At 48.0% G+C, this 12947-nt stretch overlaps 1 protein-coding gene across 1 annotated transcript in view; it reads right to left on the bottom strand.

The window, feature by feature from the left end:
* The window catches only part of ppfia2 (PTPRF interacting protein alpha 2), a 373178-nt gene that overhangs the window by 236283 nt on the left and 123948 nt on the right, over window positions 1-12947 (bottom strand). Inside the window, exon 4 of the mRNA XM_078567936.1 lies at window positions 10114-10218. Coding sequence (XP_078424062.1) covers window positions 10114-10218 — 105 coding nt within the window. The remainder of the gene's footprint in view (window positions 1-10113; window positions 10219-12947) is intronic.

Raw genomic sequence — 12947 nt, 5'->3', positions numbered from 1 at the left:
ACAATGATAATGCTGTTGTTCACAGTGTTTCTTGATAAGAGAAAAAAAAATCATACAAAGTCCCTGGACGAAATCGTCCCAGACTTGCACTAATTAAGGGAGCGGGTGGGTAAAATGACGTTTTACCTGCAGGCCGTGATGCCGTATCGTCCCAAACCTGCCACATTATTTATGCACTCCCGGGAAACATGCCGTTTCCATGGCTGATGGGCTCTCATTTGCCCGCCTGCTGAAGCATCACTCCGGGCACCATATTTAAAGTCCAGAGGGCAAGCAGACATCTCAGTGCTTCCAGACCATCATTGCTGCTTGGAAGGCATGGCCCTGAAACTGAAAAAGACTGCAGCCCCCAAGTTCAGTGACACGTCCCTTGAGCACCTTTTGGGTGCCGTGGAGGCCTGCCAGGATGTCCTCTACCCCCACGCTGGCCACAGGATGAGCAGCAACAGCACTAACCCAGCTTTGGAGGTGGTGGCAGAGGTGGTCGGCGCTAATGCCCTTCAAAAGATGACAGCCACCCAGTGCCGCAAGAGGATGAATGATCTCCTCCATTCTGCCAGGGTAAGTCATCTTCTCATCAATCTCAACTCACACTCATAAACCCATCACATTCACAGGGCCCTCACTCATTGCCGGTTCAAGGGATATCACCATTCACTCACTGGCATTGTCCGCATCCTGTCCATGGGATCACTCACCACCCTTACAGGCCAGGCATACTTATCATCTGGCCTGGCAGGCGTCCTGCTTATGCTTTCTCTATCTCTACTCATGCAGGACAAGCTGACACACAACAAGAGGAGAAGTCGCAGACCGGTGGCAGAATACCCGAAATCAAGGTCCTCATGGGCTTTGAAGAAACAGCCATCCAGCTGCCAGGCCACGATCTGGACCAGTCCTGTGCTGACAGTGAGGTCGGCGCTGCTCTACCAAGTGAGGGTCCAGCAGTGCAACATCTATCATACAACCATGCTGTGAGTGATGTGTCCTGCTTCACAGGCCACTGCCATGTACTAATTATCTCTCCTTGCTTTCACTGGCACATCTGCCAAACAGCCAACAGAGTCCATGACCCAGGGCCTCCAATCAAGCCCTAAAGGAACCTCTGAAGGGGAGTCTGGAGACACTTTCCCTGAAGTCCCGTCACAGTGCTCAGCCACACCCTCCACCAGTGCAGAGACACACACCTCGGTGTGACCTAGCTTTAGAGCAGCCCTGGGATCAAAATCTGGTGAGCACATTTGCACCGTCTGATCCACAGCAGGTGAAGGCAGGGGCTTCCCAGGTTTCTGGCACTTAGACGACTGCTAGAGGCCAGAACTTTGCTGAGTCTGAGTCAGATGACAAGCCTCTGCACTCAGTGATGTCAGAGTTGCTGGAACTGCAAAGGCAGGCTCGGGAACATCAAGAAGAGATGTCCGCTGCACTCCTCAGATTGCAAGGCACAATGGAGGAGTCTGTTCATCTTCAGTCTGATGAGATAGCGCCGGCATGCTATTGCACCAAGGTAGGATGGTGGCCACCATGGAGACCTTGGTCCAGGAATTCGCTCCTGCACTGCTGCACGGTCTTAACTCCGTTGATGCCATAGTTGGCCCCTAACAGTGTGTACGTGAGAGGGATGCTGGGCAGCTCGATCTCATTCCTGCTACCTTTGCTCTTCAAGGAGTCAGCCTGGGACCCCTGGGCACCCATAGGGAGGAGAATCAGCAGGTGCACACTCCGGGCCCATCCATCCAGGTGAGTCCGAGAGATTCCAGTTGATCTAACTGCCGTCTTCCTGTGACCTCAGCAGCTCCAGCTCCACAGGTAGAGGAGGGTACCACTACCACACAGCAGGACCCCGAAAGCAGGCTGGGGCCCTCCAAATCTCAGCCCTCCAGAGGACACCTGCCAAAGTCAACACAGAAAGGGCGTCACAGTCAGCAGATTGCTTCCACCTCCGCTGTGGATGTCCAGGGAGCGCCAAGACATAGTGGCAGAGTTAGGAAAGTTAAGGAGAATTAGTTGCACAGCCTGAGCACTGGTGTTAATCACTTGTACATACTGTTCATGATTGTCAATAAACTCCCAAGAATGTCTCCCTGCCTATGGCTCCTTGTTCTGATGAACAGTGTTCTTGTCACTCAGATATGAAACCTTTCCGCACAAGATAAAGGCAGGTGTCTCAGTCCAGGGCCTCTTCCCTGCGCTCTGTGCAGCCTTCAGACTAAAATGATGGTCCGGCCTCACACTCCCTGGAAACATTACATGCGGTGCTTGTCATTGCTGCCAGAATGTACTGGATAGGCAACAGAGAGTTCTTTCCGTCTCTCGGTGTGCTCTCAGCACCTTTAAAGAGAGTCTGGCCCCCACCTCTTCAGCGTCTGTGACCACTGACGCTGTGCTCCAACTCCTGAAAAGTTCAGGTGCTCAAGGTGGGCAAAGGATCAGGTGCTTCTAAAGTTTCATGGCTGTGCCTCTATGGTATGACCCTGATCACAGAGCACAAGCGATCTGCCCTCAGTCAGACAAGAGTCAGACATTCTCAGAGGCTATGTGAAAATTTACGGAGTTTCCTCACTGCATGTCATCATCATCCTCCTGAAATTGAGCGACTATTAGGGTCTCCACTACGTCTCCAATGACAGGAGCATTCTCACAGAGGATATTTGCGCTGCCATAAGCCAGACTGGAGTCAAACGTTCACAGGTGCGATGTGAGTAATATGGGGTCACCTTACTGCATGTCATCATCCTCCACAAATCTAGCAGCTAGGAGGGCCTCCCGAGCGTGCCTGTCTTGTCTAGTCAGTGCGAGGTCCTCCTCACCCTCATCCCCGTCGGCATCCTCCTCATCGGAGGAGGCGTGCAGCTCCTCCATCTTCTCCTCAGCCAGCTCATCTCCCCGTTGGAGCTCCAGATTGTAAAGGGCGCAGCACCGTTTGCAGATTGTATTACAGGGCCCCACCAGACCGGTCCAGGCTCCGCAAACTCATCTTCAGCATCCCGATGGTCTGCTCCACCAAATTGCGAGCTGCACCATGCGCCCCATTATACCGTCGCTCTGCTGCAGTCTGAGGCTGTTGCATGGGTGATATCAGCCATGGCCTCTGTGGGTGGCCCTGCAACTTCTGCGAACCCTGGAAGACTCCAGGGATCTGTGACCGACTGAGGATGTAGGCGTCATGCACACTCCCTGGAAACCGTGCGCACACCTGGAAGATGCGTTTCTGGTGGTCATACACCAGCTGCACATTCACCAAATGGAACACCTCATGGTTGATATAGTCCACCATGTGTTGTGATGGAGATCTGAGTGCCACAAGAGTGCACTCGATCGCACCCTGCACTTTTGGGAAACCTGAGATCTGAGTGAATCCAATCGCTCTTGCATCTTGGCTGTTCTGGTCCCAGGCGAAATAAACAAAGTTGTGCACCCTCGCAAAGAGGTGGAGGCTTATGAGATCCCACAGAGGTCACCTGTGGAGCCACTGGCATTGAAATTGTGTGCTGTAGTCACTTTCATGGCCATTGGCAGTGGATGCCCTCCATGTGCACATGGCGCAAATTCTGAAGTAGCTGGCAGATGTGATCGAACAGTTCCCAAGACATGCGCAGTCTTTGGCGACATTGGTTCTCGTCATCTGCAGGAATGAAAGGCGGCATCTCTAGACCTTGGGTGTCGCTAGGTGCCGGCTTGTGATGGCTCACTGTGACCCTTGGGTGGCGTATGTGGGAGACCCAGCCACCCCTTCTTCCTGAGATTGTTGCTCCTGCCTCTGCGCAGCCAGGAGCCTCAGTTGGTCTCTCCCCCATCATTACATTTTGTAGGCCATCAGGCATATGACTAGTTCACCAGGCTCCATGACCCTGATGTACTCCTCCTGCAGGATGAAAGAGAGAGACATGTAGTTAGCATGGGTGTACTAAGAACCTGTCCTGGTTAAGTGTGATGGCCCTTAACGCTTCCTGGAGAGCGCTGGCCACCACTTGGATGGCCAGAGATTAGTGCGTTGCATGGCTGCCCTGTTAGCTTGAACCATGGGGGAGATTGGTCCAAACTGGGGTGTTGACGTGCTGTGAGCGCCTCCAGCAATGACTGCTCCATGGCCAGCTTTAACGAGAGATTGTACAAGGTGTGCAGACATCCAACTGTTCTGCAGTCCACTAAAATGCTCATAAATTTGCTGTCTGTGCCAGGGAGCGGGGTGGGGGGAAAGCTCTGGAGCACTTGGTGGTACTTTCATACCTCTGCATTGCCTGAGTGGGCAGATAAGCTAGGATCCCGACCCCTATCATATCAATGTGGCTGCACCTGAACTGTCTCAGTTGCAGAGGAGTAGTCACTTTATACAGATCTCCCTCATGCGTGGCCATTTCCCTCACCCACCCTATCCCCTGCCCTGAATGCTTGAGTGCTATATTCAATGACAGGACTGCCCCTGCTGTCCCCGTCCCCGCCCCCACCACCGCCACTACCACCGCCAACGCCACCGCCACCAGTCACCTCAACGGCAGGGCTGCCCTTAATCCTGACCCCTTGACGTCGTTGAAGGTTGAAGTTCAACAGGTGACCCTGCCAAGCGCTGCACAACGTTACTGTGTACACACCTTTGAGTTCTGCTCAAAGTGCAGGCCACCAAGTGCTTTTATGTGCTGTTGTGAAACATGTTGGCATGCTTTCCCGCTGACGTGGACGGATGATCCAGTTGTGGGGGGGCGCAATTCCAGCAGGCTGGCCTGATAATGATATGCTAATGTATTACAACGAGGTTCCCGACGTCCAATAGCAGGAAACGTGGTCTGCCATAGGCGGGTTGAGTGGAGGATCGTGAACTGGTTTCCTGCTGTCATAAAACTGATCGTGTCATATTGTCTGCTGACGCCACCAAGCATGCCCGATGCCAGCGGGCATGAAAAATTCCGCCCCTACTTCTGATTATTATCTACTTGATCTGTGCTGAAACCTGTAAGGACTTTGTGTAAAGACAGAAATGGGCCTGGGTGTGAAGTTTCCTATGTAGAAATAGTTTACATGTGCTCACTGTTAAAACACATACATCAACAATGACTCCTTTGATAAGATACCAGGGGTTTGCTGGTGTCCATGGAGCTGTACTCCAGCAAGAGTCAGTGCCTCCAGCAGAACGAGGGAGAATTGGAAAAAAAAATTATTCGCCTTGAAGTTGTTCTGCGATATAGTAACATATGAAAATTTAATGCTTAACATGTTCAGGTGAAATTACTTCCAGTGCTACTTTGAAATAACAGGTTAATACCTCTGTTAAGTACTGAGCGATGAATTTCAAAATAAATTGTTAAGTGATTACACGTCAGTGTTCCATGATGTAATTCAAGATATTTGGTGGAATCTTGTGCCCTCCCCCATGGTGAGTTTGGTGGTGGGGACATTTAATCAGGTGGGAGGCTGGCAGGTGAGGACTCCACTGCCTCCCGCTTTCACCTTGATTAAGTCCATGGCAGGAATGTCCATGGACGGCCTTCACTCTCCGCCACCAACTAAGGCCCTTAAGTTGGCAATTAATTCCTCTTAAGTGCCTCATCCTTCTGCCATTGGTATTTACCTAGTGGCAGACAGGGAGGCTTGCCATGCAAGAAGCATGATAGGGAAACCCAAGTGAGAGTGCTTGCAGCCTTCTGGGGCGGTGGGGCCCACTTACAAGGCACCCAATGCCTGATTGAGGGGTCCTGCATCAGGAAGTGGTTGCCACTGAAAACCATCTCCCTGCCCTTGTTGCTGACCTCCCTCCCACGAGACCTCTCTCTCGCCATCACTCACCTGTGGCCTGGGATCCAGCAAAGATCCTAGGTCTTGGGTGGGTGCATTACTGGCAGCAGCCACTGTCTCCCAACTGATGCTGTCTTTCAATAGAGCTACCAGCCTTTGATTGGCCAGCAGCTTTTACCACTGCATAAAGCCAGCACATTTATCAAGCAAGTCAAAATTAAGTCTCAAAAAAAAAAGAAATATAGATGTTTATATTGTTACAGACAGATTCTGGAGAGAACTGAAATGCTTGTACCCTTTCCTTTACTGTCTGTAATTAGTGTGTTTTTTGAAAAAGAAGACATATGTGTTTCTTAGTCCCTGCGCGGGTGGTTTCAGCAGCAGTAACAGATGGCTGTTCAGATCCCCATGCTGACTGCTGAGATGCTCTTGTCAGTAACCTCTTGGTTTCAGAGCCTGTGAGGCCCCCGCTAAACCATGCTCCACCAGTTCCTATGCAGGGGTAGATTCCATCACGAAAGAAGGCATTATGTTGGACACTGACTGAGGAAAAGGGTATCAATGGATGAGAAGTGGGAGCAATTCAAGTGGAGTCCCCACTTCCATGTCCCTTTCATCATTATGCCTTTCATGAGCCAGCCACATTTCAGTCCTACCACTCTGCTGGACAGCAACTTGGTACAGATCCGTGAGGTTTTATAAAACCAAGGCTAAGCCATCTGACATCCTAGTTAATGCACCAGACACAGTGCCATTCAAAGTTTGAACCGGCATAAACAAGGCATGCAGGGGCTCATTTGATTGTCATAATTAGTTTTCCAGAGTTGGCCACTCTATTCATGCAAGATGTCATCACAATGCCCTATTACATTAATCCATTCATGTTGAACTGGGGTCCTCCTTTCTGTCTGCAATCTTATATAGAGTGCTTGGAAGACCTGTCAACGCATTGCACATTTTTTGGTATTCCTCAGTGATTATCCTTTTCATTGAAAACTCCTGGAATAAAGGATTTGTACCCAAGCCTACCCAAAAAGTCTGACATCATTTGACATCATTTGCATTTAACAGCATTCATTTGCACTCATTTGACATCAACTGCGCTCAAAAGCAATAAATGTAGCTATCGCATAATTGACGTCATTGTTGTCAATTACCCCAAACTGCAGCGCTCAAGCATTTGTAATTAGTAACATCACTTACCTTAAGCATTCAGACACCAAAAATTATCATTCAGTTTATTTTCCTTGTTTCTGAATTTCGATAACTTCAAACACCCTAAATCTTTAGAAAAAGTAGACTCTGTTTTAACATTTTTTTGATAATCTAGTTTTATGTTTTTCTTCATAACCTATATCTAGTGCAGCAGAGGCTTGCCGCCCTGCAACCCCCTCACCACTGTATTTCAGCAATTTTCTTCCTCACCATCCAGCAGAGCAAATTTCTTTCACCCCTGAACCCTCCCAAAACCCCCCAATACCTCTCAGATTACAGGAGTTCTCTTCCCCTCTCTCATGCTCCTCTCTCTCCTTTCCCCTCTCTCCATTCTCTCTCTGACTTTCCTCCCCACTCTCCCTCCCCCTCTCTCCTTCCAACCCCTACCCCCTTTCCTTCCTCTCTCCCCCCTCCCCACTCCCCTCTTCTTCCCCCTCTCTCATGCCCCTTTGTACCCCCACCTCCATTTTTCTACCCCCTTGCACTCCCCAAGCAGAGACCTCAGGTAGCAAGGCCTGCCGGAACCAGAAGTGATGGTGAAGCCAGCGCTGCTGCCATTTGCCAGCAGCATGGGAGTAGCAATGGTGGTGAAAACAAGGTAAATTTTGAGTTGGGGAAGTTGGGTCAGGATGGGGCAGGGTGTTGGAGAGAGTTGTTGGGGGGACGGACCAGGAGGGGATCTGGAGCTTGGCGGTGACCTGGAGTTCAGAGGCGACAGTGGGGCCTGAGGCCTGGAAACTAGGGCTGGGGGGTGCGGGTTAGTTTGGAGACTGAAGAGAGGGGGTGGGGAGAGTTTGGAAACTGGAAGGAGGGAGGAGGGAGAGTTTGGAGACTGGAGGGAGGAGAGTTTGCAGACTGAATGGAGGGAGGAGTGGAAAGAGAGTATTTAGACTCTGAGACTGGCAGGGGGGATGGGGAAAGAGTTTAGACCCTGAAACTGGAGGGGGGTTGATTTTAGACCCTGAGACTGGTGGGTGAGGGGGATAATTTAGGCCCTGAGACTGGTGGGGAGGTGAGGATAGTGGGGGGGTCGGGGGGCAGTGGGGGGTGATTGGAATTTAGATCTTAAACAGGGGTGGGGGTGCAATAGGCAGAAGGTGCAGTAAGGGGAGAGAGTTTAGACCACCTTCAGTGTTGGGCAGGGCGGGGTGCGTGGGAAGTGTAGACCATGAGATGAAAATGAATTAAGAACTGAAGGGGATCTGGTGGTGCTCTCAAGCATGTATCGTGGGAAGATTTTTTGAACTAAATGAAAATACTGAATAAATTCAGATATTGTTTAAGTAATTAATTTCCTTCTATTTTTCAATACAGTTTGCAAAGCACGTTTGCCACCTTTGAGCACATTTGATAGCTTTGGCCACATTTGATATCTTTGAACACATTTGATAGCTTCAAGCGTATTTGATAGCTTCAGGTGCACTCGATGCCTTCGAGCACCTTTTGCAATTTGATTACATTTGATTTCAAAGGTGGCAAAACGCTGCTGACTGCATGCAAAGCTCATTCCAAATTAGAACATTTGAAGTCAAATGATCGCTGATTTCTTTTGAGTGCATTTCAACGCAAAAATGATGTCAAAAGTTTTGTGTAAGGCATGCAACTGGGCAAAGTTTGGAAAGGGTTGAGCCCTCCAACGATGACTCTCCATAGCCATCCCTGCCACTATTGTCTGCTCTTGTTCACTTATGAAATATGAGTCACCAAGTGAAAACTCAACTGTCTAACTGATCCCACTGAAGTGTGAATAATTGAGCTGCTGCATGGTAAGCATAAGTCCTGTGATGGTGCACACTCAGAAGAGTTCAGCATCTGTGAGGTCCATGGACTCCTGGTACATGAGGGAAGGCCCTAATATAAATTAACACTGACAAGGTAAGAATGTTGCAACTTATCATTATGAAGATAATCATACTTCACTTGTTGCTGGAATGAAACCAGTGTATGACATCAGTGCATTATATTTCATCTTTGATCAGGTAGGTTGGGAAGTCCCCATTTCCTCATCCCCATTGGCCAGGACATCTAGGTGCTTCGGATCTCCAGTGCTTCCTTCTTTGTAGCAATGGCAGATTTCTTCCTCTTGTTGCTGGGGAAAGGTATCGCTTTACAGCTCTTCACTGCCATCAGCAGTACATCAGGGAAGGTGGCACCGAAGTAGGGCACAGCCTTTGGCCATCATGAATCCATTGTCAAAGTTCTTCCCTTCTTGCTTCCAACTACCAATTTCTCCAAAATCCATCTTTTGGATTGGCTTTTTAAATACTGGATTTAAGATGCATCTTGTAGGACAGCAATTGACGCTAAACTCAGAAGTAAAATTACAATGTGTTACCTGTATTAAAATGCTACAGACAGACACGTTAGTGCCCCATTCAATATCAGAGCCCCAGCTCCCAATACCCTTTGGACTTTTTAACTGGGGCTAATAAGTCAGCATCAAAAGTGTGCACCATTCATGTATGACTGTAACTTCCATGGCAATAAAGAACTACTTCAGTGCAACATTCATATTTATATACTAATAGAAAAGTGCAAACAATCACTCTATTTTAGTTTAATTTTCAGATTAAAATAGCAAAAAATATTGTGGCAGAAGCTATCATTAATGAACCAAGTGAAAAACTGTCTGGCAGAGCTGTGCACCTGGCAAGGTCAGCTCCATGAAATCTCCACTGCAAAGATCTGCACAGTGAAGTTCAAAAATAAAAATTCTTAGCCAGCTAATTTTCCTGGATGTGTTCTCATTCAATAGTTGTAACTTCTCCGGAAGTGCAGCACTAGCAAACAGTGTTTCTACTGTGCTTCTACCAAACTATACTGGCAGTGTGGGGCAGTTCGAAAGAAGTTCTTCAAGTTTTCCAATCGATAAGGCAAGGCTTGTGGAGGTACAGGGTTCACAGATATTTGAGATAAGTTTTGTCAGTAATGAATTATAGTAAATAGAGAATACAAATAAGTCAAGGTGGAATAGTAATTACTGTCAGATAAAAGCAAATATAGTTAAGCTTCTAATAAGAAAATAAAGAAGTCAGGAATTTTCAGTTGGAAACAAATCATTTAGAATTTAAGACGTTTTAATGCAACCAAATGTCTATAATCTAAACTACTAGCGCACTTGACCATACAAAGAATACTAGTTTCAATTGAGACATTTCAATTACTTACCTTTCCATGAATTCTCTGACCTTGTTCTTCTCCCTCAGGAAGTTCAGATTCTGCTGATTCTTCATTTTTCTGGGCATGTGCTTTTTGCTCTTGCTGTATTGCTATCTGGAAGAAATTAAACAAAGCTGCTGTCACAAAAAAAAAGAAAATTGACAAATATTGTACTGGGTCATTAAAGATACCTTAAGTAGATTTTTGTGAACTAAGATATTCTACTAAACTGGTAACAAATCAAATGAAATAGATATTTATGAATCTCAGATTATGTATCATATGTTTGTTACATAATTAAAGTTCTTTTACCTCCAAAGAATATAGAAGTAAGGAATAATCTCCAGAAGAATATATAGGGTGGAATCGTCCCAGATTTGCACTAAGTGCAAATGGCAGCTTCTCACGCCATAACGTCCCAAACCCAGTGCATTAATTATGCATTCCCAGGAAACATGGCATTTCCATGGTGGGCGGGGTCTGATTCGCCCGCCACCTTGCTGTCACCTTGCTGCTTCATCATGCCGTGCACCACGTTTAAAGTAATGCAGCGCACACACCTCTCAGTGCTTCCAGCCCAGAACTGTCGCAAATAAGACATGGCCCCGAAAGGCACGAAGACTGCAGCTCCCAGGTTTAGTGACACATCCCTCGAGCACCTGTTGGACACCATGGAGGCCCGCCGTGGTGTCCTCTACCCCCACTCTGGCCGCAGGAGGAGCAGCAACATTACCACACTGGCTTGGTAGGCGATGGCGGTGGTGGTCAGTGCCAATGCTGCACAGAAGAGATTGACCATCCAATGCAGATAGTGGATGAATGATCTCATTCGTGCTGCCAGGGTAAGGCAACCATCTCATCGCTGTAAACTCACTCAAGCCCATCACACATACACTGGCATCTCACTCACTGCCAACTTAAGGGACATCACCACTCACTCTCACACACATACCCTCACATCTCCATCTGGCCTCATCTGCTCTGGAGGCTGCCTCCTCAGCCCTCACCATCTTGAGGCCACTCGCAAACATCAACTTGTGGCCCCACACAAATCCTGGGATATGCCCCTTCCTCAGTACAGCCCTCACCCTGCAGCCTCTTCCCTTGCCTGGGGCTACTTCTTCCACTTTCCCAAGCAAGCACTAGCCCTGCAGCTGTACAAAGCCACCCCCACCTTATGACTGGTCTGGTAGGTAGGCACCTGCCTGTGAGCCCCCCTAAAAGTGCAGAGGTGTTGCTTGCAAAGCCTGGTGCTGCTGACTGCGAGTGCTGCCTGAAGCAAGGTAGGCAAAAAAAACCTCGAAGTCCCGAGCAAAGTGCAGCTCGCCAGGTGCATGTCATGTATATGCAGTTGTGAAACACATCGGCGTGCACTCGTGCATACATGGGCGGACGATCCAGCGTGGGGGCATGAGTCTGGCAGGCTAGCCTTATAATGATATGCAGATGTATTACAATGAGGTTCCTGACACCCAATGGTGGGAAATGCAGCCCACCATTGACGGGCTGAGTGGACGATCGCATGACGTCGTGAAACCGATTTTTGGCCTTCTTACTATATTGTCTGCTCACGTCACCGAGCAAGCCCGGCGCCAGCGGGCACAGGCGATTCCTCACATAGCCTGCAGACATTCAAAAAAATGTTCCATTTTAAGTGAAGCCATTAACAATTTAAAGTTGAATACAAATATATAAAAGGCTGGCTTTATTCCACTATACCAGCAGTAGCAGTTGTAAGGCAGTAGAGCAGCAGAAGAAAGGAAAGGGGCGGGAATGCCCATCACTGGATTCCCATCACTGCAAGCAATTTGGAAATATTGCTTCCCAACAGCGCTGGAATTGTAGTGGAGGTTCTTCCAGAAATCCATTTTGCATATAAAAATAAGTCCAAACCCAACAAAATGAGTCAGGGCCATGGTGGGATTGTGGCGAGGAGTAGAAGTACCATCCTAACTCCCCTCCAGTAATGAAACTGCCATACAGAAAATACAACCTAACCATTCACCAGGGCTCTACGATTATTATGAAGAATAGTTTTGCAAACTGAAGGAATCATGGCCAGGATTTTATAGCTTTGCCCGCCCGGTGGAATGTTCCGGTTCCACTGAACTGAATGGGCATTTAAATGGCTTGTCTCATCCACCATGATGCGGCAGGGCTGTAAAATCCTGGCCCATGTTTTCGATGAATGTGAAAGTTACAGAAAACTGTATAGCTTACTTAATTAGCAGGCCATCTGAGAGGAAATCCCATTAAATGTGAACTTTTGAGCTTAAAAGATTTTGGGCACATACACCCACGCCAAGAGGCACATAGGAATTGGACCTCGGGATGCATCTACATATTTGATGTAAGCTGCCAGCACTGGTAGCACCCCAGCAGATAGATTAACTTACAAAAAGAATTTAGGACTCCCTGCCCTGCTGGCAGAGACCCTCAGGTAAGTTCCAGGAGGAACAATGGGGGTGCGGTGTGAGGATGGGGTGGGGTAGTCAACACAAGGACTGCAGAACTGGATGGGAAAACTCCTGCTCCTCCTTGTTTCACAGGAAGGTTTTATTTTTTTAAAGCTTACCTTTTGCTGTTGGTTGCAGAGTTTGCTAAAGAATCCTGAATAGGGCAGGTATGACACTTACCCCTTCATTGATAACAAATTTTGTAGCGGGGTCCTTGAACGAGCATTAGCCCCATAATTAACATATTCAAAAGACCAAATGCCAATTCTAAGCAGCCACTCAGATTGTCTGAAAATAGGGCCAACCAATTTAGCAGTGGGGACCAATATTTGCATTAGGTACAGGCCATCCCATTACTAAATCGGTATACTTTACACTAGATTTTGT

The sequence above is a fragment of the Cetorhinus maximus genome, chromosome 22, assembly GCF_964194155.1.
Source record: "Cetorhinus maximus chromosome 22, sCetMax3.hap1.1, whole genome shotgun sequence".
NCBI lineage: Eukaryota > Metazoa > Chordata > Chondrichthyes > Lamniformes > Cetorhinidae > Cetorhinus > Cetorhinus maximus.
This window is presented reverse-complemented; position numbering and strand designations above follow the sequence as displayed.